The sequence below is a fragment of the Pan paniscus genome, chromosome 3, assembly GCF_029289425.2.
Source record: "Pan paniscus chromosome 3, NHGRI_mPanPan1-v2.0_pri, whole genome shotgun sequence".
NCBI lineage: Eukaryota > Metazoa > Chordata > Mammalia > Primates > Hominidae > Pan > Pan paniscus.
The window spans coordinates 15,997,484-16,025,115 of record NC_073252.2 but is presented as its reverse complement, the minus strand read 5'-3'; the positions used below and the strand labels follow the sequence as shown (position 1 = coordinate 16,025,115).

The following is a 27,632-nucleotide window of genomic DNA, read 5'->3' as shown; positions in this document are numbered from 1 at the left end:
TGGCCACCGAGCCAGCAGTGGCAACCTGCTTGGGTCCCCTTCCACATTGTGGAAGCTTTGTTTTTTCGCTCTTCACAATAAATCTTGCTGCTGCTCACTCTTTGGGTCCGCACTGCCTTTAAAAGCTGTAACACTTGCCGCCAAGGTCCGCAGTCTCATTCTTGAAGTCAGCGAGACAACGAACCCACCAGAAGGAAGAAACTCCAGACACATCTGAAGGAACAAACTCTGAACACACGATCTTTAAGAGCTGTAACACTCACTGCAAAAGTCCACGGCTTCATTCTTGAAGTCAGTGAGACCAAGAACCCAGAGGAAGGAACCAATTCCGGACACAGAACTGTGAGTCAATTAAACCTCTTCTTTATTTTTATTTTTGTAAATTACCCAGTCTCGGGCAGTTCTTTATAGCAATGCAAGAACAAACTAATACATGTTCCAAACAGTTTCAGTAAATATGTAAATATTACTGGATATTTTGGGTTTTTCCCTCATTATAAGTAACTATTATGGCTGGATGTGGTGGCTCACGCCTGTAATCCTAGCACTTTGGGAGGCTGAGGTGGGTGGATCACCTGAGGTCAGGAATTCGAGACTAGCCTGGCCAACATGGTGAAACCCCATCTCTACTAAAAATACAAAAATTAGCTGGACATGGTGGCAGGCACCTGCAATCCCATCTACTCGGAAGGCTGAGGCAGGAGAATCGCTTGAATCCTGGAAGCGGAGGTTGCAGTGAGCTGAGATCTCCCCACTTCACTCCAGCCTGGGCAAAGGAGCGAAACTCTGTCTCTCAAAACAAAAAGGAACCGTTAACTGAACATCTTTATACCAAATAAATGAAAACTTTGCAGACCATATATGCATACATTTATATAGTATACCTATGTCTTAAGCAATCAACAAGCATGCAGTGTCCGTGCTGCTGGAGATATAGGAAAATATAGATTATGTAAAATACAGCTTTATTAGAATTCTCTAAAAATGTTTGATAATATGCAAGCAGTCTGACTCCCAATGCTTTGTGTCATTATACAAATAAGAAAATAACTTGCTTTAATTCTAATGCAGCATTTTTTAACCTGCTAAATAGAACTAATTTCTTGTTTCTGAAATCCTGAACATATGCCTCATTGAAATACCATTTTCAGGACATCGTTTTCCCAGCAAAAAGCTTCTTTAGATAACAGAATCATTTGGTATACACAGAACACGAATGATGACTGCAAGGGGAGGCTGCAGGGCTGGAGGAGGGTTAGAGCAACACAGTTTCCAGTTACAGTTGAGTCCCGGAAGCCAGGACCAGAAGGAGGGGAATGATAAGACCCGCACTTTGTTCTGTATAAAGACTTGGGGCTTTTCTTTGAGTAGCGGCTGCTGCCCTGCAAATTAACAAGGAAATAGAGAAAGTGTCAGTATTGGTGTATGGAATCTACACTCAAAAATATATGTGCAGTATTAGTCTCTTTTCTGGTTAGCGCGGAGCGAGAAGCCATGAGCAGCAAAGTCTCCCGTGACACCCCGTAGGAGGCGGTGCGCGAAGTCCTGCACCAAAACCAGCGCAAGCACCCCAAGTTTCTGGAGACGGTGGAGTTGCAGATCAGCTTCAAGAACTATGACTCCCCAGAAGGACAAGCGCTTCTCGGGCACCATCAGGCTTAAGTCCACTCCCCGCCCCTCCATGTGTGTCCTGGGTAACCAGCAGCACTGTGAGAAGGCCAAGCCTGTGGATTTCCACCACATGGAAAACGAGGTACTGAAAAAACTCAACAAGAATAAGAAACTGGTCAAGAAACTGGCCAAGAGTATGATGCATTTTTGGCCTCAGAGTCTCTGATCAAGCAGATCCCACGAATCCTCGGCCCAGTCCTAAATAAGGCAGGAAATTGCCCCTCCCTGCTCACACACAAGGAAAACATGGTGGCCAAAGTGGATGAGATGAAGTCCAAGATCAATTTCCACATAAAGAAGGTGTTATGTCTGGCTGTGGCTGTTGGCCACGTGAAAAGGACAGACAATGAGCTTGTGTGTAACATTCACCTGCCTGCCATTTCTTGGTGACATTGCTCAAGAAAAACTGGCAGAAAAACTGGCAGAATATCTGGGCCTTATATATCGAGAGCACCATAGGCAAGCCCCAGGGCCTATATTAAGGCACATTTGAATAAATTCTACTGCTACCAGTAAAAAAAAAAAAAAAAAAAGCAAATTTTGCACACCGTGGAGAAATGCACATAGTATATAGGAAGTTATAAAGTGGAAAGTAAAAGTCTCTTAGTCTCTCCATTTGCACTTTCCATAGAAAACCAACTTTGATAGTTTGAGTTCTGTTTCCAGGAATGCAATGCACACATGCATGCTAAACCTGCTCAACAGAACTAATTCCTATTTCTGCAATCCTGAGCACACACGTCATTGAAATACCATCTCAAGACATTGTTTCCTGAGCAAAAAGCTTCTCTAGACAACAGGACCTGCTGCTGCCCTGCAAATCATCCTTAGATGTCTTTAGATATCCTTTTATCTAAGCACAAATGGAATCTGCAACGTGCGTTCTTCACCTAACGTCATGTTTTGAACATGCTTCCTTATTGGTACACAGGGAGTTAATTCATTCTTCCTTGTGGATGAATTCTTATTGTATGGATGGAACACAGTGTTAGGCAGGTTCCCTACTGATGGCTATTACATTATCAGAGTTTAAGTGGTGAAGAAAAACCTGTCCTGACATGAAGACATCAACAGAGGGCCTGCCCAAAATATGGACCCTATTCATAGTAAACAGTATCTGGCCACTGGGTTTGTAAAAACAGAAATTACTGAATTCTTTTAAACCAACTAAAAGATGAATTTTTAAAATTATGAAACCATCTAATGTTGGCTTGGAAATATATCCCATGGCTCTGGACTAGTGGCCCTGTCCTTAAAAGTTCCTGACTCCATTTGAATGCTGGTCCTCTCTTTTTTGCTAAAGAAATCTGACCCACAGGTTTGTATTAGTGCTCCACCTACCGGACATTTTCTACAATTGCACCTGTGATGCAGTTAATGTCCCAGACTCGATTCACTCAAAATTTAAAATTACTTTTGCTTTCAAATAATTAACTAATTAACATAAGGTTACATTTTTCTTTACTTTTTTAAAAAATAAAATAACACATAATTAGATACACTAATAATGACAGCCTCCCTTCATCTTTTTCCAGTTCCTATTCCTTTGCCTAGAAGGAACCCACAGTTAGGTGCTTGGAGTTTACTTTCTCAGACCTATTTCTATCACTTACATCCATTATCATGCACAAATAGAAACATGCTGTTTTGCTTTCTTCTGGTTTACATGTCTCTGTTCATGTTCTGTGCATTGGTTTGTCACTTTGTAGCTTAAAAACCTTTTCTTGTCAACGTGAGACTATACTTGAGGGGGTAACTGCACTATTTGCAGTTACTTTGATTTTTAAAATTGATTCTTGTTATTACATTTATACACTCAAAAGCCTAATTTTCCCATGCCCTTTTATTTAATTTATAAATCACATTGTTCTATTTAAAAACCTGGTGAACTCTGACAATAACTCTTAAGGATGTGTCACACTTACTTAATTCCTGTGATGTTTTAAACTCAAGTTATTTCAGGTTAAGTTATTATTATTATTATTATTCTTTGAGACAGGGTCTCATTCTGTCACCCAGGCTGGAGTGCAGTGGCGTGACTACAGATCACTGAAGCATTGACCTTCCCGGGTTTAGAGAATCCTCCTGCCTCAGACTCCTGAGTAGCTGGGACCATAGGTGCACACCAACATACCCAGCCAATTTTTTGTTTGTTTGCTTGTAGAGGCGGGGTCTCGCCATGTTGCCTAGGCTGGTCTTGAATGCCTGGGCTCAAGTGATCCTCCCACACTGAACTCCCAAAGTGCTACAGTTACAGGCATGAGCCACTGGGCAAGGCTTCAGGTTATTTTCAACTTAAATATTAAAATATTACATCTTTTTTAAAAAATATTTTAAATGACTTTAAATTAGCAAAACTTTCTCAATTACTTGATTGTAGTAAACCTAACAAATGTATAAAATTTAATCTTAATTCTTTTACAAATTCCAATACTGGTTCAAAACTTAGTAAAATTCTCTTATAACTTCCTACTAAAAATCCCAAGCCTAAAATCAGTTACTTGGCTGAGCATGGTGGTTCACACCTATAATCCCAGCACTTTGGGAGGCCAAGGCAGGAGGATCGCCTGAAGTCAGGAGTTTGAGACCAGCCTGGCCAACATGGTAAAACTTCATCTCCACTAAAAATACAAAAATCAGCCAGGCGTGGTGGCTCACACCTGTGGTCCCAGCTACTTGGCAGGCTGAGGCAGGAGAATCACTTGAGCCCAGGAGGTGGAGGCTGCAGTGATGAGCCAAGATCAAGCCACTGAACTCTAGCCTGGGTGACAGAGCGAGACTCCATCAAAAAAAAAAAAAAAAAAGGAAGGAAGGAAGGGAAAAGAAAATTTTCCAGTAGTGCTGGCTTGCTCCTCTAGTCTCAGCCACTTGAAAGGATGAGGCAGGAGGATCACTTGAACCCAGGAGGTTGAGGTTACAGTATGCCATGATCACACCACTGCACTCCATGCCTGGGTGACAGAGCGAGAACTTGTCTCCAAAAAAAAAAAAAAAAAGAAAAAGAAAAAAGAAAAAGAATTAGTTACTTAATAGTAACCCATATACTGGCATCACAGATTTAATCCAACAGCTGTTCTTATATGCTACATTCTCTAAAATATTGCCAATAATTAAATACCAAAACATACAGATTGTCCCTAAATTTACCACAAAACTATTAATAAAATGGGTGGATTTACATCAACAGTTGTTTATTTCATTTGAAACCTTTGCAGATTAAAAGCCCTTTACCCCACTATTCCTAAACAAGTAGAGATGAGTAATCCTGTCTCTGTGGCCTGGGGCATTTAGGATAGAGACTTCCAGCTAAGTTAAGAGATCTGATGTTTGCCTTTGGCCCTTAGTGCCACACTGAGTCCTCATTCCAGTACTATATGTCTGTTTTCTCATATCATCACCAATCCTGCAGATTAAAAGTCTACTGAATTTTTGGCCAATATTATAACCTATAAGCGCTAAGGTTGGTTTTTTCCCCTTGGATTATTCATGGGGTCTTCTGCTTGCTGTATGATTATCCTACCATTGTCTTTAAGGGCTATATTCTACTCCCTCCAGTAAGTGTACCCTTTGATGTAACTATTTACTTGTCAGTGGATATTTGAGTCCAGTTCCCAGTATTTCAGTATTATAAAGAATGCTCTGGAGAACATATTTGACCATATAGGCTGTATGTGCATTTCAAATCACTTCTTTGGAATAGGGCACCAAAAGTACCCTAAAGTGTGACCTAGGTCAAAGACTGTGATATTTTTCTAATTCTTGACACATATTGTCAAATTGTTTTCCCAAAGCACTTATCAATTTACAGTGACATCAAGCATTGAATAACATCTCTAAAACATTTTTCTGCTATGTTTTAATGTATGCCAAGAAAGTTTAGGTGAAAATGATACCTTGTTGAATTTGTATTCCATTATTATTAGAGTGATTAAATAATTTTGTATATTTGCTATTTGTGGTTTCTCTTTTGTAAATTATCTATGACTATTCACAGCTAGAATGTTTAAAAAATAGATTAGAAAAATTCCTGCCAGGGTGATGAAAGTTGGTGAAAAACTTGGCAGAGTGAAAGAGAGTTTTATCCTTGACATTCAAAGGAATCAGCCAGAATTGTCAAAAATGTCTACCAACAGTCACTGAAAGAATGCCCACACACAGGGAAGAACAGGTCAGGAACTGCAAACCCCTTATTTACGTGCTGTGGTGTGAGACCCAGAGACATTTTAAGGCAGTGTGGTGTGGTAGGAAGAATGAGAACTTTACACACAGACAAACCTCTATTTTGCTTCGGCCTCTGAGTAACATTAAGTGATCACTTAATCCTTCTGAACCTCAGCATCATTGATGACAATCAAACTGTCTTCCTTCTAGGAATGTGGTTGGAGTAAAATGAGATGATGACTCCAGAGTGCCAGCTGGAAGCCTGACACTGCAAAGTGCTCAGAAATACTGAGGAAAACTCGAGAGGCTGAAGCAGGGGAATTGCTTGAACCCAGGAGGCGGAGGGTGCAGTGAGCCGAGATCACGCCACTGCACTCCAGCCTGGGCAACAGAGCGAGACTCCATCTCAAAAAAAAAAAAAAAAAAACCGAGGAAAAGTGAGAAGAGCTACCCTCGTTCTCCTTATTCTTCCTGCAGCAGGGGAGCTAACCCAAGGCACTGGTGCTAGGATGGCACCATTTGCCCATTTCAGGAATGGTGGTGTAGGGTGCAGTGGGTTTTACAACAAGGAATTTTACATGGTCTGTTTCTGTATAGGTTGACAGTCTGATTAATGAGACAAAGAGTAAAACCATACAAACCTAAGTAATTCTAACACCACAGACACTTCCCTATCCAAGCCTTATGAGGTTCCAGGCTCCTTAGAAAGTCTATACCACTAATCTTTGCAACAACTTTATTCCCCCTTTTCCACATAAGTGAGCCACAGAAGGATTCTTTTTCTTGCAATCAAAATGTAGACCTTATGCATATGCAGCCTCTGGGCACTTCTCTGAAGCTGTTGTAGAGCATTTGTCATTCCTTCTGGCGGCCCAGTACCTTTGAACATCGTTCTTCTTAAATCTATGCCTTTCCAGGATAGAATCCAATCATTCATTCGTTCATTCATCTATTCATCCATTCATTCATTCCTAAGTGTCTACCGAGTTGCAAGTTCTGTTTTAGGTCCTTAGAATACCATCATCAGTGAACAAAACAGGTCAAAGTCCCTGACCTCCTGGAGCTCATGTTCTGACAGGTGGGAGGCGCTAAAGAATGAACTTGCCAGCATGGGCAATATAGTGAGACCTCATCTCTACAAAAAAAAAAAAAAAAAAAAAAAAAAAAAACTTTAAAAGTTTTTTGGAGGCTTTGTAGATAAGAAAACTGACAATTTCAGATCATCTGACTAACTCAGTAAGAACAGAGTGCTTACTACTGCCAAAACGGTGTTTCCACAGGCTGATGAGCAGGAAAGCATATGATATCTTATGGGAAGTGGATCAAAACTAGCCTTGAAATAAAAATTCCAGATGAGAAGCTGTGGGTGACGTGTCTGGAAACAGTATGATGAACCTGGAAGATGGGACTAGAAGTCTGAACTTGGTAGTAGGTAACTTTGAAGGTTTTTGAGCAGCAGCGACATGAGGGTGGACTTCATTTTCAGGTGAGGAAAGGAAAGACCCAGGTTCACAGGCTATCCTTTACCTCCTGTGAAAGGACTCAGAAACGATGCATGCCAAATTCACAGGGAACGAATAGCATTAAAGAATGAGGAGAGGACTTAAATCCATCACCGAACCCTGGGATGTTGGCTCCTAGAATACATGCTGGAGATGATGGGTCTGTTGTCCTAATTTCCAGCCCAAAGAGCAAGACATCTGCCAGAGTGAATTTTGACAGTTCTCAGACTCCTTCAGATCCTGGTTCTGCCTGCACTAGCTGGGTGGTCTTGGGTGAGTCCTTCATAAACTTCTCTGAGCCACAGTTTCTTTGCTTCTGAAGGGAGAATATGAACCTACCCACATTGGATCAAATAAAAGTCTGGCTTCTGTCTAAATGACAGTGGCTTAGAGAAGATAGATGTTTATTTCTCTCTCAGTAACTCTCCAGGGCTGGTAGAGTGATGCCATGGTACAGAGGCACCCAGCTTCCTTTTGCTGTGTTACTCTGCCACGCCCAGTTGAAGACGCTCACCTCCACATCTTGTGGGCCCATATACCAGCCAGCATAAAAGGAGAAAGGGAATGTAAGTCCCTTCCTTTCAAGTGCTAAACCCAGAAATTGCACATGTCACTTGGCCACAGTGGGTAGAGAGGCTAGGATCATTATTCTTGATAGCCATGAACCATCTAAAATTCAAGGGTTCTATTACTAAATGAAAAAGAGAAGAAGAACTATATAGGGATGACAAGCCAGCTCACCAGTGCATGTGCTCTCTCTCTCTCTCTCTCTTATTTTATTTTATTTTTTGAGATGGAGTTTCACACTTGTTGACCAGGCTGGAGTGCACTGGTGCAATCTCGGCTCACTGCAACCTCTGCCTACTGGGTTCAAGTGATTCTCCTGCCTCAGCCTCCCAAGTAGCTGGGGTTACAGGCACGCACCACCACTCCTGGCTAATGTTTTGTATTTAGTAGAGATGGGGTTTCACCATGTTGGTCAGGCCGGTCTCGAACTCCTGACCTCAGGTGATCCACCCGCCTCAGCCTCCCAAAGTGCTGGGATTACAGGCATGAGCCACCACACCAAGCCTGACTCTCTTTAATGTACTGGTTATTCAGATAAACATACTATTTTATGTAGTGCACACAGCAAATGCCTAGCATATAGTTGCTGTGCACTCTGATTAGTTCTCTTCCCTTGTAGATGGAAGAACGGATCCTACAGGCATAGATGGTGCACCCACTATGTGCAACTGTAATGAAAAATACTACGAGAAACACAAAGAGGAAGGCAGAGTGAGGCAGGCAGATGGTACAGAATGAACGATAGCAGGGCTAGGAAGAGTAAAGCGCTGTCATCAGGTTGTGTACAAAGTCCTTGGAAGCAAAGAGAAGGGAGTTCCTCAATCAACGTGGAGAATGAGGAAAGCCTCACAGAGCAAAGAACACTTGAGTTGGATTGTCAGGATAAGTATGATGTTAGTAAATAGATTTCGGAAAAGAATTCAAGTGGAGGGATCACAAATCTTCCTGCCCACACAAACTGAAATGACAATAATGCACTATGTTTTACCCCTAAGATGGGCTAAAATGATAGGCTATAGGTACAGGCACAATACAGATATGGATATAGAAAATACATAGTGTGGAGGAGTGGAGAACGGGCACTCCTAGCATATACTGGTGGTGGAAGTGTATGCTGGCACAGCCTTTTTGAAACATATCAAAATTTCTCAGAACATACCAAAATTTAAAATACACACACATTCTTTGACTCAGCAACTCAATTTCTGGGAATCTATCCTACACAAATACTTGCACAACAGCTTAAAGTATATAATCAAGGATTATATTTCAGCATTGTTTATAATAGCAAAACAACTACTATAACAACATACAACCAAGCCAGCCCATGACTCAGAAAGGATTACATAAAAGGTGGTGTGGGCCAGGCGTGGTGGCTTACGCCTGTAATCCCAGCCCTTTAGGAGGCCAAGGAAGGCGGATCACAAGGTCAGGAGATCGAGACCATCCTGGCTAACACGGTGAAACCCCGTCTCTACAAAAAATACAAAAAAATTAGCCGCGCGTGGTGGCAGGCCCCTGTAGTCCCAGCTACTCGGGAGGCTGAGGCAGGAGAATGGTGTGAACTCAGAAGGTGGAGCTTGCAGTGAGCCGAGATTGCGCCACTGCACTCCAGCCTGGGCGATAGAGCGAGACTCTGCCCCAGGCCTCCCAAAAAAAAAGGTAGTGTGACCATCCTACAGATTGCTCTACAGCCACTAACGGACTAGGACAGAAGTATGAACAAACTTTAAAGGGTGGCCCCATTGCACCAGCAAGTGAAGAAAACTCACAGCAGGACGTTATGTGTAGCGTGATTGCTTCTTGTACAAAAACTAAGACAGATACATATAAATAAAAATAAGGCCAAACCAGAATCCAATGAGCACACTTACATCTGCCTCTGATAATATGTTCATGTTTGTGAACTGAAAACTTCTGAAAGGAGATGGTTATCTTCAGAAAGAACGATTTGGGTTAAGACATTTACTTACGACTTTAAGACACAGTCAGGATGGGTGCTGTGGTCCACGCACTGTAAGAGCTTCACTGGTCTACAGAAAGAAAATAATATTTAAGGGATTATTTAAATAACTTTCATCCATCAAACAATAATGGCTTGCCTGAAAAGTCCTAGAGATACAGTAGTCTCTGACCTCAAATAATACACAAACTATTTCCTCTAAAAATATTAGTGGCCCAGCACGGTGGCTTACACCTGTAATCCCAGCACTTTGGGAGGTTGAGGCAGGAGGACTGCTTGAGACCAGGAGTTTGAGACCAGCCTGGGCAACATAGTGAGACCCTGGCTCTACCAAAAAAAAAAAAAAAAAAAAAATCTAAAAATTATCTGGGTGCAGACGCTCATGCCTATAGTCTCAGCTACCCAGGAGGCTGAGGCAGGAGGCCCAGGAGTTCAAGGCTGCAGTGAGCTATGATCGCACCACTGCACTCCAGCCTGGATAACAGAGTGAGGCCCTGTATCTAGAAAAAGTAAAACAAATAAAAATATTAGCCAGCATTTATCAAGCACTTCCTATGTACCAAGACATTTGATTATATCTTTTGTAAGGATCATGTCATTTAATCCTCATAACAACCAAATGGAATAGGTGCTTTATCTTCTCCAATTTACAATTGAGAAAGCTGACCACAATAACCCACCCAAGTTCTCACAGTAGCAAGTTGAAGGGCTGAACTTGAACTATGCAGGCTGACTCTAGGGCCTGAGCTTCTAACCATTTCTGTATGCACGTACAACACGTATGACCTGATAAGTACTTTGGGCAGAAGGTTGGACTTGAACCACATAGGTGATGGCCAATGCTCAGGCATCAGAGAGGAAAGCTAACTTGCTGTGCACAATAGAGGGAGAAGATGTGAAGTTCCAAGGCACCAGGAGGGGAAGGGAAGCAGCAATGAAGACAGGAGCCAGGTCTTGGTGGCACACGGGGAGTTAGGTAGGAGGCAAGCCTAGACAGGATCTCTGTGGCACGATCACTGCAGGGGACTATGGAAGAACAGGAACGTGCTATTGTTGTCTCTATGGCATGCCATGTCTTCTATCCTTGACTCAGCTACCTTTCAGTAGTGTCTACTTGATGCACATATTTTTATTTTTATTTTATTTTTTATTATTATACTTCAAGTTCTAGGGTACATGTGCACAACGTGCAGGTTTGTTACATATGTATACACATGCCATGTCGGTGTGCCACACCCGTCAACTCGTCATTTACATTAGGTATGTCTCCTAATGCTATCCCTCCCCCATCCCCCTACCCCACGACAGGCCCCAGTGTGTGATGTTCCCTACCCTGTGTCCAAGGGTTCTCATTGTTCAGTTCCCACCTGTGAGTGAGAACATGCGGTGTTTGGTTTTCTGTCCTTGAGATAGTTTGCTCAGAATGATTGTGTCTAGCTTCATCCATGTCCCTACAAAGGACATGAACTCATCCTTTTTATGGCTGCATAGTATTCCATGGTGTATATGTGATGCACATATTTTTAATAAAAGTAGTTATTTGTCATTGTTTATGCCCAAAAACAGGTATGGAGTTTTCACTGAGTCTGATTCAACACAGTACTGGCAGAAACCAACCAGAAGGTAAGGGAGGCCATGAAAAGATAAGCCCCCTCCAAAATGGGCAAGCACATCAGGGAGAACTTTCTACTGATGTGGGGCAGAAGGCAATGCCACCTGAATTGTAAGGGGCAGGAGTTTCTCACATCTGGGTTGGAGTTGGATTTGTTATGTTAACCCTCATCACTTTCCCATTTATACCTTTCATTATATCCTCTCTGCTCCTGACACTAACACAGAAACAGCCTATGGGCAATAAAGAAATGGGAGCTTCCTCATTTCTTTACTGAGTCAGGCCTGGAAGAGAAGAGCCCTGAGGCTGACTGAGGTAGGGACACAATAGAGAGGAAGCACATAAGCCCAGACCCAGGGCAGCCGTGAGGGGCAAGGAGACCTGGGCTCTGGCCCGGCTATTATAACTCAGCCCAATGACATAAAAACAAAGCAAAGTGGTTGTGAATGCAAAACTTTTAGCTACAATTTTCTCCATCATTGAGCTTTTTGTTGTTGTTGTTTGTTTGCTTGTTTTTGAGGGGGCGATGGCTAGGGGTTTACTTTGTTTTATTTTGAGACCAGGTCCTGCTCTGTCACCCAGGCTAGAGTGCAGTGAAACCATCATAGCTCACTGTTCCCTTGAACTCCTGGGCTCAAGCAGTCCTCCCACCTCAGCCTCCCAAATAGCTGGAACTACAGGTGCATGCCACTGCACTTGGCTATTGAGCTGTTTTGGATTAAGAACTGATTTTTTTTTTTTTTTGAGACGGAGTCTTGCTCTTGTCACCCAGGCTGTTGTCACCCTGGCTCACTGCAACCTCCGCCTCAAGTGATTCTCCTGCCTCAGCCTCCCGAGTAGCTGGGATTACAGGCACCAGTCACCACGCGTGGCTAATTTTTGTATTTTTAGTAGAGATGGGGTTTCACAATGTTGGCCAGGCTGGTCTCGAACTCCTGACCTTGTTATCCGCCCGCCTCGGCCTTCCAAAGTGCTGGGATTACAGGTACGAGCCACTGCACTCGACCAAGAATTGAATGTTTTTTAAAATGTACTACTGGAGCTTCGATTAAGGAAGGAAGAGCTTGGTAGCAGGAGGGAAAGAGCGTGCGTTAAGGCCATGCAAAGCTGGGTTCAAAACTCAGCTCTGTCACTGAGTTTAAAGCTTAAAGACAGATAAAACTAATAAATGGCATTATAAATCTAGAGAGTGGTTACTATGGGGGTGGTGACCAAAAGAGGCCAATGGGAGCCCCTGGGGATGCTGAGTATGTTCTGTTTATTGGTCTGAGGGCTGGTTGCAGGTATGCACTAAATGGGGGAAACTTCATCCACCTGTGTACTCATGGTTTGTATATTTTTCTGTACATAGATTATATTTCCAGAAAAGGACATTTGCCTTGTTTTGTTTTTAAAAGGGGGTGATCAACAACATCTAACTTTTGAGAGCATTGGCAATAATTTATGAGTAAAAGGTACAGATAACAGAACAGCCTTGAGGGGCTCCTTGTCTTGAGGAGGCATGGAGTGGGAGGGAGTGGTTCACATGTTTAGGGTGCTTTGCTCAGCTGGGAGAATGATCCAGCCCATGGGGCTGCTGGAAGGCAGAGAGTGGCAGAGAAGCAGGATAATCAAGGGTGTTAGGCAACAAAAGACCACTGACGTCATTTCCACCCAGCAACACTCAGAAATGTTCAAGAAAACCACTCAGTTTTTGCAATGTTGGATTCCAGCCCCTTGCAGAATCAGCAGGTCCACAGTCTTAGGGGCTGGGGCAGAGAGAGCCAGAGGCAGGCGTTTGAGTCCAGAGATGGCTTGCAACTACCTTAGGGCTTGAGCCAAGTTTTTTTTAAAAAAAATGTCCAAGCAACAAGGCCCACAAATGATACCTGATTATAAATATATAAAGTGTCTGGCCCACAGCTGCTCACCAAGTGGTACTTATTATTATTTTCCTATTGGTCTGTGGTCAAGATGTATCTGTAAATATCTCAAACAATCTCCCACCTTAGCACCTGTCATGCACAGGGATCCCACAGAGATCCGAAGACATAGGAACCTCAGTCCCTGTACTCCAGCATCTCACTGCACAGTAAGCACAGTGAGGAGAGAACTGGGCATGAGCAAATGAGAAAGTGCTGCTCTGTGTGTTCTTTAAACGTCCAGTGCCGTGAAGATGGACTCTGGACAGCAGTGGGTGGGGCCCTGGCCAAACTCAGGCCAGAAAGTGCTCCTTGCCTCCACACCGAGAAGCCACCCGGAAGACACCATGGCCTTCAGAGCTGAGAGCCATCAATACCCTTTCGGCAGCCCACCTCCTCCAAAATCATACACCACCTCTACAAGAGCACATTGATATATAGGCCACCTACCGATAATCATTAATACAGCTGTACTGGAACCCCATGTCCTTCAGCCTCTTTTCCAGGACTTTCATGCTGCCTTCCCCGCAGGATTCCCTAAAACATAAAAATATATAATTAAAAAGTAAGCAAATAAGAGGAGGAAGAGGAAGTTGTTTCTGAGTTAAACATAATTTCTTTTGACCATGTGCTCCTGGATATTCTACTCTCAGAAAGAAAACTGGAATGTCTCTGGTTAAAAAGGGCTGCTTCCGGTAAAACTGCAGAACCCAGGAGACGATGCTCTGAGGACCCCAGCACCGGGCCTGAAGCTGGGCAGCCAGGAGCACTGGGAGAGCCAGGGCCAGTGCATGTGCGTGGTGTCAGCCACCTGTGCAGTCTGTCCCCAGACAGTGACACATATCTGCAATGTGCTCCAGGGGCTCGACACAATGCTACCTGCCAATTTGTTCACCCTACACTACAGTATATTCATTTGAAGTTTTAAGTAACCACCAAAACATACACATTTTAAAATATTAGAAAATGCAAATAAACAAAAATTTTTAAAAATTACCCCAAATCTCACACCCCTAGAGATAGCTCTGTTAACATTTTGGTGTATATAGGTCTAGTCTTTTAGAATATATTTATTTCTGCAAGATTTTAAAAATACAGCAAAGGGTCTCTGCTATCCAATGTGTTTTGTAGTCTGCTTTAGCTCCTGTCTCTGTGTGTGTGTGTATACACACACACACACACACACACACACTTCTCTGCCATTATTTTTAGCTCCAGCATGGCCTCCCTTACATAAACAGACCATAACTCATGGAACCCGTCCTCTCTTGTTGAAGACCTAGGTTGATTCTTTCATTTCGATACCATTTACACTACAACAAACTTTGTTGCTGTGGAGTCCTAATTAGGAAAAAGGAGCCAGGCTGGCAGGAACAGGGGAAAGCAAAAAGACAAAGCAGATAAGCTATAAGTCTACCTTCTTCATGGTCCAGGACACATAGGCTTCCTGCACAAATAACTCACAACCTTCCCATGCCCACCTATCACCAGATGCTCAGCTGACAGAAAAAGGCAAGTTAGCTCACTGCAACCTTGGCATTATCAGAACTGCACAAGTGCTCTTCAGCACACAGCACAAGCACCATTCTGCAAAATGCCCAGTAAGCCTTTGTCTCCATGCAGTCAGCTCGTCTCTTGCTGACCTGCCAGTTGCATCCTTGCAACATATTTTCATACTTTCTCTAATAAATCTATCTTTCTTTACCTACAACTGTCTTGGTAAATTCTTACCTCCCATGCCACCAGCCCAGTCACTAATTGGAACTTCATTTTCCTACACATTATTAATTATTTGTTCCCTTGGCATAAATTCATGAAAGTAGGTTTTCTGGCATCAAAGATTTGAATCCATTTTAAGGCTTTTATAGGAACAGCCAAATTATACCCTGATAAAGTATGAGAGTGGCAATTTCCCACACTCGTACCAACAGTGATTCTTGCCCACTTTCACTAATGGTCACAATTAAGCAGGGAGAATTTACAAACGCAAACAGAGGTAGATACACAACACCACCAGCTGTGGTTATTAGGCATGGTATATTACAGGCAGGACCCTGAGTTTACATGAAATGGGATGGTAAACAGCCTCACCACCATAAAATTAATAGAGGGGGAGTGTACAGGGAGGAAATGAGCAATTGGAAATTTTTACAGAAGTGGAATTCCAGGCATTATAGGAATGAAGAAAGCACAGTGTTGAATAACATCATTTTTTAGAACTTTGCCAATACCCGGGAAAATGCCTTACTCAGGGCCAGGCTCACTACTTAGAATTTCTTTTTAGTAAGCAACGACATCTAGGCTGCAGGACACCTGGACACAGAGATAAGTGAATGTGTTGTTAAAATAACTATAAAGGCCGGGCATGGTGGCTCATGCCTGTAATCCTAGTACTTTGGGAGGCTGAAGCCTCAGGTGGATCACCTGAGGTCAGGAATTCAAGACCAGCCTGGCCAACATGGTGAAACCTTGCCTCCACTAAAAATACAAAAAATCAGCTGGGCGTGGTAACGGACACCTGTAATCCCAGCTACTCGGGAGGTTGAGTCAAGAGAATCACTTGAACTCGGGAGGCGGAGGTTGCAGTGAGCTGACATCTCGCCACTGCACTCCAGCCTGGGCAACAAGATAGATACATTAAAACAACAAGCAAGTATAACTTCTAGAGAGAGCAACTTCTCACAAAAATAAGACCAACGATACACGTTTTTCATGCATGCAAAAATAAGTATAATTTGTCTTCTGAGAAGGGGAATGCAGATCTTGGTATAACTTACGTAATTAAGTAGTTTGCAAATTTATCACAATCTATTGCCTAAGAGACGGGAAAAATAACCCCTTATATGGTGAGTCTTAGAAAGTCCTGGGGGCCAACACGGACACAGGGAATTCACTGAAGTTCTCCTAAACACTTTCAATGGGACCTGCACTCCTCGGGGTTAGTAATACCTTCCTCCATGTAGCACGGAGGGACTGTTCTGAAGGACAAGGCCTCAGCTTGCTTCTGAAGCTCCATCATGGCTGTCCAGCTTTATTTAGGCTGTGGCCTTGTTGGCTTGTCTTTAAACCAAATCAGTTTAACTTTTTTATTTTGAGTTTGTGCCAGCAGTGCTCTTTACTGCTGAGAAGAATGAGTTTAAGTTTGCATTTACATGTAAACTCGTGGTTTCCCAGAAAATGTGGATCATAAAATCTTTCTCAACCAGTTATTCAAGACCCAGTTGAAGAGCTGGTTGTTCTCTGAGAATGACGTCTTAATTATAGAGTCCCTAGGTTAATTCTGAGAACCAGTGGTGAGGGCTTTTGAATTTCAAATGATCAGAAGGAGAAACTGGCTTAGACCCTCACAAATGCATAAGGAACTCACCCATCCAAAGCTACCAAGGTCATTCAGAAAGGAACACTGTCTTCGCTGGCTGAGAAGAATATCCCGGATAAAGGAGGCTTTCTCTCTGGGCTTGGGACTGGCTAGTGGCATTCCCAGAAAGTCAAGCTTTTGTCTTTCTCTACCAACCCCATTAGAAGCAAAGAAGGCTGTCATTTCCCCTAAACTGAAAATGTTAAACGAATTTTATCATATCATATACAAGAAAAACAAACTTGTGCAATTATCATCATCAATATCACCATAACTTACACATTGGGTCCCCCAATTTCATGCATAACCCAGATCTCAATTTGTGTAATTTTTTCCTTCTGGAGGTTTGGAATTTCATAATCTGCAAAAAAACTGAGAAACATTTCTTGAAGCCCTAAAGCAATATGATATCTTTTCCATTTCAGTTGTTAATTTACACATTACCTTTCTTAAAAAAAATAAAGAGCTTTTAGAAGTTTTTCGTCTTTAGCTTTTATTTTTAGGTTACTTTTTATTCCTGTATTCATCAGCTGTTAATGGTTTAACTCTATAGACATGGCTCTGATCACCAGGTCATTCATCTGTTTTGCTTTACCTGAATTTACAGAAGCAAGCATGAGATTGGGGACTAGGATACTTTTCTTTAGCCTCTATTTAAAACAATTAAATAAATATTTTGGCATTCTCTCTTGTGTTTGAATGTGCTGGTGTTCTCACCCTTTGATGGGATAGGCTCCTGTTGGCTCTGAACCATTCAGCATGACGTGGATCACCCCAGAACTATCCTTGGAATACTACGAGAAGAACCAAGTATTTTTAGCAAATAAAGACGTGACATTTTTCTGCTATGAAATGTGCATTTTTTACAAATTGTCAGTTCTAAATAATGGCAAGGATATGATAAATGTGGAATTTCATATGGCTTAGTAGAAATGCAAACTGGTTTATTTTGGAAAGCAAATTGCCTTGAAATGTCAAAAACCTCATAGACTCAGTAATCCATGTCTGGGAATCTACCCTAAGAAGATAATAGAAAATACACAGTATCTTATCAGCTGGAATAAACTAGCTTGTGCTCCCTTAGCAAAGAACCTCGAAACTGCAGTGGCTTTAACAACAATGATTTATATCATGCTCACACTACATGTTTATCACAGGCCCACTGGGGTTTTGTTTCAAGTGTCCTCATTCTGGGACACATCTGCAAAATATCTGATTGCCAGGAAAGGGAGGAGACAGTGACAAATCATAGACCACTTCTTAAAGGCTTCCACCCAAAAGTCACACTCCCGCTCGCAACTGATTGGCCAGTGTAAGTCACATGTAAATAATTTCATGAGGCAGGGAGTGCAAACTGTGGGCTCAGAAGACAAGCCAGAAATATTTGGCAAACAGCACTAAGGACTACCAGGAGCATTGTGCACAAAGATGTATAGTGCAGCAATTCCTCATAATACTGAAATATTGTAACTAATACAAAATACTCAACAACAAGGGAATGGTAAGTAAACTATGATACTTAAGGGTCTGAAATCTTAACCAGCCATTAGTAAAAGTCTGTATACAAAGTATTTGCAATAGCATAGGAAGTATTTACTTTCAAAGCAAAATGCAACAGTCATTTGAGGGGCATGGGCTCTACTGTGTGAAAAATACATGGGCTGAAGTCCAGGAATTCCCAAGGGAGAGACAGGTCCACAGAAATTCCAAAATCTCCACTTGAGAATACTACTGGAGCATGTAATTTCCCTCATAAAATGTTTATACTAGAATGAAGGAGGTGTAGAGGTGAAATATGTGGCACTGACGTATAGGTGGCTGGATTCACTCCCTAGCAAAGTGATACTCAATACCAAACAATACACTCCATGTCATCCATGTCTTAGATTGCTTCCAAATAGTGCTAACAGTCATAGTTAAATTCTTAAATGCCAGTACCTGATCACCACTATGCTAAATGGGTTGCCTTTAGGTGGCAGGAATGTGGGTGATTAATTTATATTTTCTATATGTGTCATTCACTATTATGAGCAGCTATTACACTGACAAAAAGAAAAAAATATTTTAAAAAAAATGTGTGCAGAGTCAGGCGCGGTGGCTCACACCTGTAATCTCAGCCATTTGGGAGACTGAGGTGGGCAGATCACCTGGGGTCAGGAGTTTGAGACCAGTCTGGCTAACATGGCAAAAACCCGTCTCAACTAAAAATGCAAAAATTAGTTGGGCATGGTGACACGCACCTGTAGTCCCAGCTACTCGGGAGGCTGAGGTGTGAGAATCGCTTGAACCTAGGAGGTGGAGGTTGCAGTGAGCTGGGAATGTACCACTGCACTCCAGTCTGGGTGACAGAGACAGACTCTGTCTCAAAAAAAAAGATAAAAATAAAAATAAAAAGTATGTCAATGCAATAAGGCTGTATAACGTTGTGGTTGAAAGTCTGATCTCAAGCCAGCCTGCCTGGTTTCAAATCCTAGCTCCCCTACTTGTCAGTTCCATAATCCTAGTAAAGCTTCTTGACCTCTCTGTACCTTACTTTATTATCTGTAAAATAAGGGTGTTAAAAGTCTCTGCCTCACAGAATTGTCATAAAGATGAAACTATTTGGCCAGGCACAGTGGCTCACGCCTGTAATCCTAGCACTTTGGGAGGCTGAGGCGGGTGGATTATGAGGTCAGGAGTTCAAGACCATCCTGGCCAATATGGTGAAACCCTGTCTCTACTGAAAATACAAAAATTAGCTGGGCATGGTGGCACACGCCTGTAGTCCCAGCTACTCGGGAGGCTGAGGCAGGAGAATCACTTGAACTCGGGAGGCAGAGGTTGCAGTGAGCCAAGATCGACAGAGTGAGACTCCGTCTCAAAAAAAAAAAAAAAAAAAAAGAGATGAAAATATTTAAAATAATGACTGCTAACATTTATTGAATACTTATCTGCTAAAGTTCAAATCTGCTTCCCATCACTATACCACACTACCTCTCCTCTTGCTTCGACTACACAGCAAATGCCAAGTTCTCAAAAAATGTGGGCACTAGTATGAGATTTCCATTATAGAATTGGAGGAAGTATAAGGTGGTGGTTTGCAGCACACTCTTGGAAGTCTGGCAGATCCACTGGGTAAAATACATGGTTCCTTTACATGTAATGTTGACATCTCCCCTGAGTTACTGTTTGATCCCACTTTCAGATGATGACATCTCTGTAGCCTCCCAGTTCTCAATGAGGGGCCCTGGCAGCCACTGCCAACTGACTGGAGTCTGTGCTCAAGATGAAACCTACAGGTAGTGGGAGCAAATGGTGCTCTCTTGGGGTGGGCAGCAGAGCACAATAATAAACAGAATATGTTTTATCTGGGAGGGACCCGCTGCTTAGCTCCAAACTGCAGCCACCATGGAGGATTTGGCCAAGGTCCTTCTCACCCTGACTAACAATCAACCTAGTGGATACCTGAGGATCTAGGGTAGAAGATGGGACTGAAAAAGACATGGATAGTCCTGAAAGGGGGTTGGCGGTGGTGGGTGGAAGTGGCCTGACATCCACCTGGTCAACCTAGCTAATGTTTAATAGTCAACAGCTCTTTGCCAGGCACTGAACTAAGAACTTAACCCTCTTTATTTGTAATCTCTATTCTAATTCTCATGACAGAGAGTGTCAGCTGTAGTCACTGGCATGTTATAGCTACAGATAGCTGTCATCAACTCTGGTGACATCATTCTCTGGGAAACAGACCTACCTTCAGGGGACCATTTCTGTGTCTCCAGCTTATCCTCCATCTCCTATCAGTTCCTCTCCCATTAATATTAGTCTTGTGGACATTTCTGATCCCCACAAATTGATCTCCAGCATCCTAGGGTCTTCCATAAAGCAGGAGTTGCCCCACTTTACGTAGCAATCAAAATCATTGATTTGAAATACTAATGATAACCAGGACATAATGGAAATAATAATGACTAATTAAAACCCTCATGTATAGCTAACATTTACAGAATGTTTTCTCCGTGCCAGGCACTGCATTAAGTATTTTATTTCCTTAAATTCTCACAACTTTATATAGCAAAGAGCATGAATCATGATGTGGTAAAAGTGGAAAGTGAGGCTCAGAGAAGTTGAGTGATGACCTGGGGCCCAGACTCTGAATGACTATGTTCCATCTCTATGGGTCCCACACATGCTCAACCACTCAGATATCATCCCAGCATTACCTGGATGGATGCCCTTTTCCAAAAGGAATCCACAGGATTATTTTCACAGTCTTCTGATGTAGGGCAGGATTGGTAATCGAGTCCTAAGGGGTAAGTAGACAAACACATTTTATTCCAAAGATTATCTATCAAAGAGAAGAATTAACCTACAATATATCCCAGTTCCATGACGTATACTTAGCTTCCATTCTGTACAATGTGTACAAGTTTAACATCCACAGTTCTTCCCACTCAATCCACAAGGAGCCTGGTGAGGGACCACCTTGTCCATGATACTAAAGACATTGGTCATTTTGCTCATCACAAATGTGAGGAAGGCAGAGAACTAAATAGCTGGCTAGTGAGTGAGTCTAGCTGACCACTGAGCATCAGTGTATTAGCTGGGTTATTTCTCAACAATGTTTAAAAACCCACAAACAACAACAACAAAAACCTTTGCTTTATTGGGAGAAGAGCCGTCTCCAAAAATTAAATTGTTAGCCATTATCTTAGTAGTAAATGCAAGGAAAAAAAGGATTAAGAAAGTGATAATGCTTAGCCAGAAACAGAAATTTTATACAATTGAAAAATATATAAAATGTTAAAATGTATTACATTTTAAAATGTTTAAGGACAGATTAAAGACCCTAGCAGATCAATGGGATGTGGGATGTACTTACCATATACTCTATAAAGAAAAAAAATTTCTAATCTACAAGTTGACCTCATATTCCTAGCAAAAACTGCTATTAATGGCATTATTCATAATAGCCAAGATGTGGAATCAATCTGTGTCCATCAACTGATTAATAGATAAAATAGACTGGGCACAGTGGCTCACGCCTGTAATCTCAGCATTTTAGGAAGCTGAGGCGGGTGGATTACCTGAGGTCAGGAGTTCAAGACCAGACTAGCCAATGTGGTAAAACCCCATCTCTACTAAAAATACAAAAATTAGCCAGGTATGGTGGCACGCATCTGTAGTACCAGCTACTCAGGAGGCTGAGGCAGGAGAATCGCTTGAACCTGGGGGGCGAATGCTGCAGTGAGCTGAGATCGTGCCACTGCACTCTGGCCTGGGTGACACACAGAGACTCCGTTTCAAAAAAAAAAAGAAAGAAAATATGGCATATATGCATAATGGAATACTATTGAGCCATTTGCAACAACATGGATGAACCTGGAGGACATTATGTCAAGTGAAATAAGCCAGGTACAGGAAAACAAATATTGCATGATCTCACTTGAAAGTGGAATCTTCAAAAGCTGATCTCATAGAAGTTGGGGGTAGAATAGTGGCTACCAGAGGCTGGAGAGGGGAATGGATAAGGGAGATGGGAAGAGGTTGGTCAACAATATTACAGTTACATAGGAGGAATAAGTACTGGGGCTGTAATGCACAATAGAGTGGCCATAGCTAACAATAGTGTATTGTATATTTCAAAATAACTAGAGAGGATTTTGAATGTCTCACCACAAAGAAATAGTAAATGTTTAAGATGATTGATATGCTAATTACCCTGATTTGATCATTACACAATGTATATATGTATAAAACATCACATTGTATGCCATAAATACATACAATTTTTTGAGTCAATCAAAATTAAAATTAAAATTAAAATTAAAAAAAGCACCAAGGCCAGGTACAGTGGCCTGCAATGCCAGTGCTTTGGGAGGCTGAGGCAGGAGGATTATTTGAAGTCAGGAGTTCAAGACCAGCCTGGGCAACATGGCAAGACCATGTGTCTACAAAAATAATTTTAAAAACAGCCTAGTGTGGTGGTGTGTGCCTGTAGTCCAGCTACTTAAGAGGCTGAGGCAAGAGGATCGCTTGAGCACAGGAGTTCAAGGCTGCAATGAGCTAGGATCACACCATCGCATTACAGCCCGGGCGGCAGAGTGAGACGCTGCCTCAAAAAATAATAATGATTTTAAAATATAAATAAATAAATAAAATAAAAAAGAGCTGCTGTCAATGGTTTGGCTTTGCTATTTTCTTGACTTTTTTCTGTGTTTATTTACATAGATGTATTGTGTATATGTGTTTTTATTTGAATAGCCTCATACCAATCACAGGGTTATGTAAATTGATTTTTTGCTTAAAAATATGCCTCTTTCTGGGTCAATAAATAAAAAACCCCATCACCATTGCTGCTGGCCCCACAGGATTCCATGACATACACATATGGTTATTTAGCTGACCTGAACTGCTGGACTTCACTTCTTTCTGAAACAAAGAGCCCTGATAGGAGGGCATAGATAGAAAAGGGCAGCGAGGTGAAGAAGAAATAACTGGTGGTTTTCTGGAAGGCTCTCCCTTTCTTTATGTGTTTTTCATCACATTCCTCCCCTCCTTCTCCCCACCCTCTGCAGCATCATCAAACAAAAGCTTCCTGGAAGTTCTCCATTGAAAGAATGGCTGTGTCCATTTGACGTGGAACCTGCAATGCTGCCCGTCTCACTCACAGTGAAAAGCAGAGGCCTCACAACATCCTGTGCCACCTGGCCCTCCTTTATTCCTCTAGCCTCATAGCTCACACTTTCCTCTTTGCCCACTGTCCTCTTTGCTGTTAAATATGTCACACACGCTCCCACCTCAGGGCCTTTGCAATTGCTGTTCTCCCATCAGAAAATGCTCTTTCTCATCTCCTTCAGGTCCTTGTTCAAATATCAGCTTATCAGTGAGGTTTTCCCTCAGCATCTAGGTAAAAATGCAACACTTTCCTTTCCCAGGCCCTCCACCCTCAATCTTTTTTGTCCTTATTACCTGTTTTATTTTTCTCCATAGCCCTTATAATCTTAAGGCAGTCTATATATTTCACTTGCCTGTTTATTGTCTTATCTGCCCTCCTATAATGTAAGCATGGGGTATTAATTTCATGTTTTATTCTCTGCTGTTTTCCTACTGTCTAGAAGATGAGGGTCTGGCACATAGTAGACACTATAAATTTTAGTTTGATGGACAAATGAATGGAGGAGAAATAAACAGAACTGATATTAGGTTAACTCTTTTTTTTTTTTTTTTTGTGCCGAGTCTCACTCTGTCATCCAGGCTGGAGTGCAGTGGTATGATCTCGCCTCAGTGCAACCTCCTTCTCCAGAGTTCGAGGGATTCTCCTGCCTCAGCCTCCCGAGTAGCTGTGATTACAGGCATGCACCACCATACCTGGCTAATTTTTTTGTATTTTTAGTAGAGTTGGGATTTCTTCATGTTGGCCAGGCTAATCTCGAACTCGTGACCTCAAATGATCCACCCACCTCGGCCTCCCAAAGTGCTGGGATTACAAGCCTGAGCCACCATGCCCGGCCTGATATTAGGTTAACTTTTGAAGTAACTCTGATACCCAGGAAGGATCTCCAGTCTTCATAATGGGAACACTCCCTAACCTCCTTTCCTTGCTAGCCTCCCTTCTGAGGCTTCCCTGATGATCTGGTGGAGGCTGGTGTCTCACTCTGCTACTCCTCAGCACACCATTTTTCCTGCATTATAGCCCATATCACTCGAGCTGATATCCCCCATGAGGCTATAAGCTCCCTGAAGATGGGGACTGCTGTGTCTCCAGCTCCTAGCACCACAGTTGGATGAATGAGGAGTGTTTGCAGAACATTCAGGCCAGCTCTTGTGACTCTAACTTTCCTTGTGACTTGGATCTCGAAATATCTGCCGGCGGCCTAGAGTGGTGTTACAGAGCACAGGCTTCAGAATCCATCAGGACAGGACTGAGACCCAGCCTTACCACTTCCAATCATTTAACCTCCCTAAGCCTCAGCTTCCCCCTCTGGACAAATAAGGATAGTAAGGCAGAGTTGTGCAAAATTGAGAAAATGGGCTCTGGAGTCAGACTGTCTGCTGCTTACTAGCTATGCCCCCTGAGCAGATTTCTTAATCTTGCTGTGCCTCAGTTTCCTCATTTATCAAAATGGGGATTATGATAGGATCCCATGAGGCTGTTGTGGGCATCAAATGAGTATGTGTGTATATATAGATATAGATATGTATATATATATGTGTGTATATATATGTATATATATGTGTATATATATGTGTATATATATATATATAGAGAGAGAGAGAGAGAGAGAGAGAGAGAGTGCTTAGACTGGCACCTGCAAAGTTAAGTATTCTCTAGTATTGTTATTATTAACTATTCTTGCCACTTATCTCAGAGGACTCGGAGAGGATCAAGTGAAATAAATGCATATGAAAGCATTTAGCACAAATGGTAATGCATAGTAAATAGGAGTTCTTAAGTCTCCTGTGATTTGTGCAGAAGTCTTACCAGAGTCATTTTCCTGTCGACACCAGCTCAAGAAATCTGCAACCCTGCCATACAGAGCATCGCTCAGGGGCATAAAACGACGGGTGTTTTCTGCAAAGCTGTTAACAAGGAGGTGGCTATTTTCCCAGAACAGGGACTAAGGAAAGACAAACAAAACATCAAAATACAAAACAAAATCAAAACCGACTCCTCAGGCACAATATCATCAAGGCAAGTTGGGCAATCCAGTTCTCATTCAACTCTGACCTGCTGCACAACAACTGAACGTTCTTTTTCGTTGTCTTTATTTATTCATTCAAAGACTGCTAGCATCTCTCCTCCCTTTATTCCCAGGGTATCATGCAAATGTTAGTGGAATATTTTCTCACTAGTACTAAATATACATGCATGTAGTAAGATCCCCTATATTAAAAATGATCAAGGGACCTGGGCTGGAATCCTGGCTCTGTCATGTATTAGATATGTAACCTTGAGCAAGGCATGCAATCTCCCTGTTTCTCAGTTTCTACTTCTGGAAAATGCAGAGCATGAGCCCTTTCTCTTCTTCCACAGCTGTGGCCAGGTTAATAAGCAGTCACAAAAAGCACTTCCTAAAGTGTCAAGTGCCTCAAAAACACATTGCTTTTATATTATACTTTATAGTTTCCACCATAGTGTTTTTATATAACAATAACACAAATCCCCCAGTCACTATTTCATCTGACCCTCAGTAGTCCAATCAGTTTATATTTAGACTAGAAGGTCCCCAAGGGTGGGGGCTGTTTTTCACTGTTACATCCTTAACCCTTAGCACCAATGACCGGCAAACAAATAGCCCCGGAAGTATTTACTGAGTTCATCAACTAGCACCGAATCTATGAAACAGAAGGTTAAAAAGTCAGCTTCCACACTTTTAGTGACAGGAAGGCAGCAAGGTTCAAAAAACAGCATATACTCAAAAATCATGTTTTCAGTCTATTCTATCTTTGAACCTCACAGTTCCATTTACTTGCCTTTACAAATAACACACAATGGAAAAAATCAGGTTAACAATGTTTATGTCACAGAAACAAAAATGGTGTCTAGCATTCCTTAAACTTGAGGTATTGTTTTAAGCAAGGGTTTTATGGAAATTTTCTCATTATTTTCATTTTATTAGACCTGAGAGTGTAGACAGAATATAGATATGTGGTTTTCTTAAATAAACTGGTACTAAATAAATATAATCTTAAGACCCGTTAAATGGAGAGACTGGTCTCCCGGGAGGATACTGAGATTGAGAGTTTTCTGAATTACTCAAGGTTCAGGCCATTGGGCCAGTTAGGATGAAGGTTATTTAGAACTGGCCAGATGTGGAGGCCCAGTGTGACAGGTATGGCCATGTCCTGATGTCCTCATGTTGATTCTCACACTAACTTGCTAACTTAGGAAATTTTCTGAAACTGATATGATTTGGATTTGTGTCTCTTGTAAAATTGTAATCCCCTTTGTTGGAGGTGGGGCCTGGTGTGAGGTGATTGGATTATGGGGGTGGATTTCCCCCTTTGCTGCTGTTCTCCTGAGGGAGTTCTCAGAAGATCCAGTTGTTTACAAGCCTGTGGCACCTCCCTCTGCCCTTGGTCCTGCTCATGCCATGTAAGACACCTGCTCCCACTTTGCCTTCTGCTGAAGTAAAAGCTCCCAGAGGCCTCCCAGAAGTAGATGTTGCCATTCTTCCTGTACAGCCTGTGGAACTGTGAACCAATTAAACCTCTTTTCTTTATAAATTACCCAGTCTCAGGCATTTCTTTATAGCAATGTGACAACGGACTAATACAGAAACAAAGCTAGCTTCCCACAGAGAGCTCAGCACACACATTATGTGTGCTGCCTGATGTTTCTGTGACATTGCAGGATGCAGGGGACAGCTAATGTCAACCTGGCCCATGCACCATCCATTTCTGTAGAGACAGAGAACACAGTTTTACCCAAGATGGTTGTGGTGTTACCTTATCTCTGGGAATAGAGTGCCTGGACAAGTTAATAAAAAGGTCATAGTCTGAGGGCAGCACAGAGCAGGGATCCTTGTCCAGCGCCACTTTAAAGGCTTCCCAGATGGCTGTGCAGTTCTTGTTCCTGTGCAAAAGTACAAGTTGGGAAGAACACACACATGCATGTCATAATGTGTTGTGAAGTATGCCCATTTGTCTAAGAGCTTTACAAGAGATTTTTCATATAGTAACTGCAGAAGTAGGCTTACAAAAAAGACAACGAATTGTCATGGCTTAGGTGACAGATTCAGAAATCTGACACTGGAATTGTCTCTCTGAAGGCACTGCACAGATTTCTCAGAGCTAAGGAATACAGCCTTGCCCCAGGCTCACAGAGACAAGCAGAAATGGCACCGAGCAGGAGGTGACAAATTTAGTCAACTATACAGCAGGTGCCTCTTCATTTAGACCTAACGGTGGGGCCAGT

At 42.2% G+C, this 27,632-nt stretch overlaps 1 protein-coding gene and 1 pseudogene across 4 annotated transcripts in view; one reads left to right on the top strand and one right to left on the bottom strand.

Annotated features, from left to right (window-relative positions):
- Nucleotides 1-341: 341 nt before the first annotated feature.
- BST1 (bone marrow stromal cell antigen 1) overlaps nucleotides 342-27,632 on the bottom strand; it is a 31,457-nt gene continuing 4,166 nt past the window's right edge. For 2 of the 4 annotated variants that reach the window (XM_003826794.5, XM_008952134.6), the window contains exons 2-9: nucleotides 27,164-27,290; nucleotides 25,197-25,332; nucleotides 20,935-21,017; nucleotides 17,453-17,529; nucleotides 17,015-17,107; nucleotides 13,828-13,914; nucleotides 9,875-9,934; nucleotides 342-1,382 (exon numbers count right to left, since the gene is read on the bottom strand). In XM_003826794.5, coding sequence (XP_003826842.1) covers nucleotides 1,277-1,382; nucleotides 9,875-9,934; nucleotides 13,828-13,914; nucleotides 17,015-17,107; nucleotides 17,453-17,529; nucleotides 20,935-21,017; nucleotides 25,197-25,332; nucleotides 27,164-27,290 — 769 coding nt within the window. In that variant the 3' untranslated portion in view covers nucleotides 342-1,276. The remainder of the gene's footprint in view (nucleotides 1,383-9,874; nucleotides 9,935-13,827; nucleotides 13,915-17,014; nucleotides 17,108-17,452; nucleotides 17,530-20,934; nucleotides 21,018-25,196; nucleotides 25,333-27,163; nucleotides 27,291-27,632) is intronic. The other 2 variants (XM_063603731.1, XM_055111207.2) reach the window with 2 other exon arrangements.
- LOC100973944 (large ribosomal subunit protein uL1-like) lies at nucleotides 1,495-2,480 on the top strand (annotated as a pseudogene).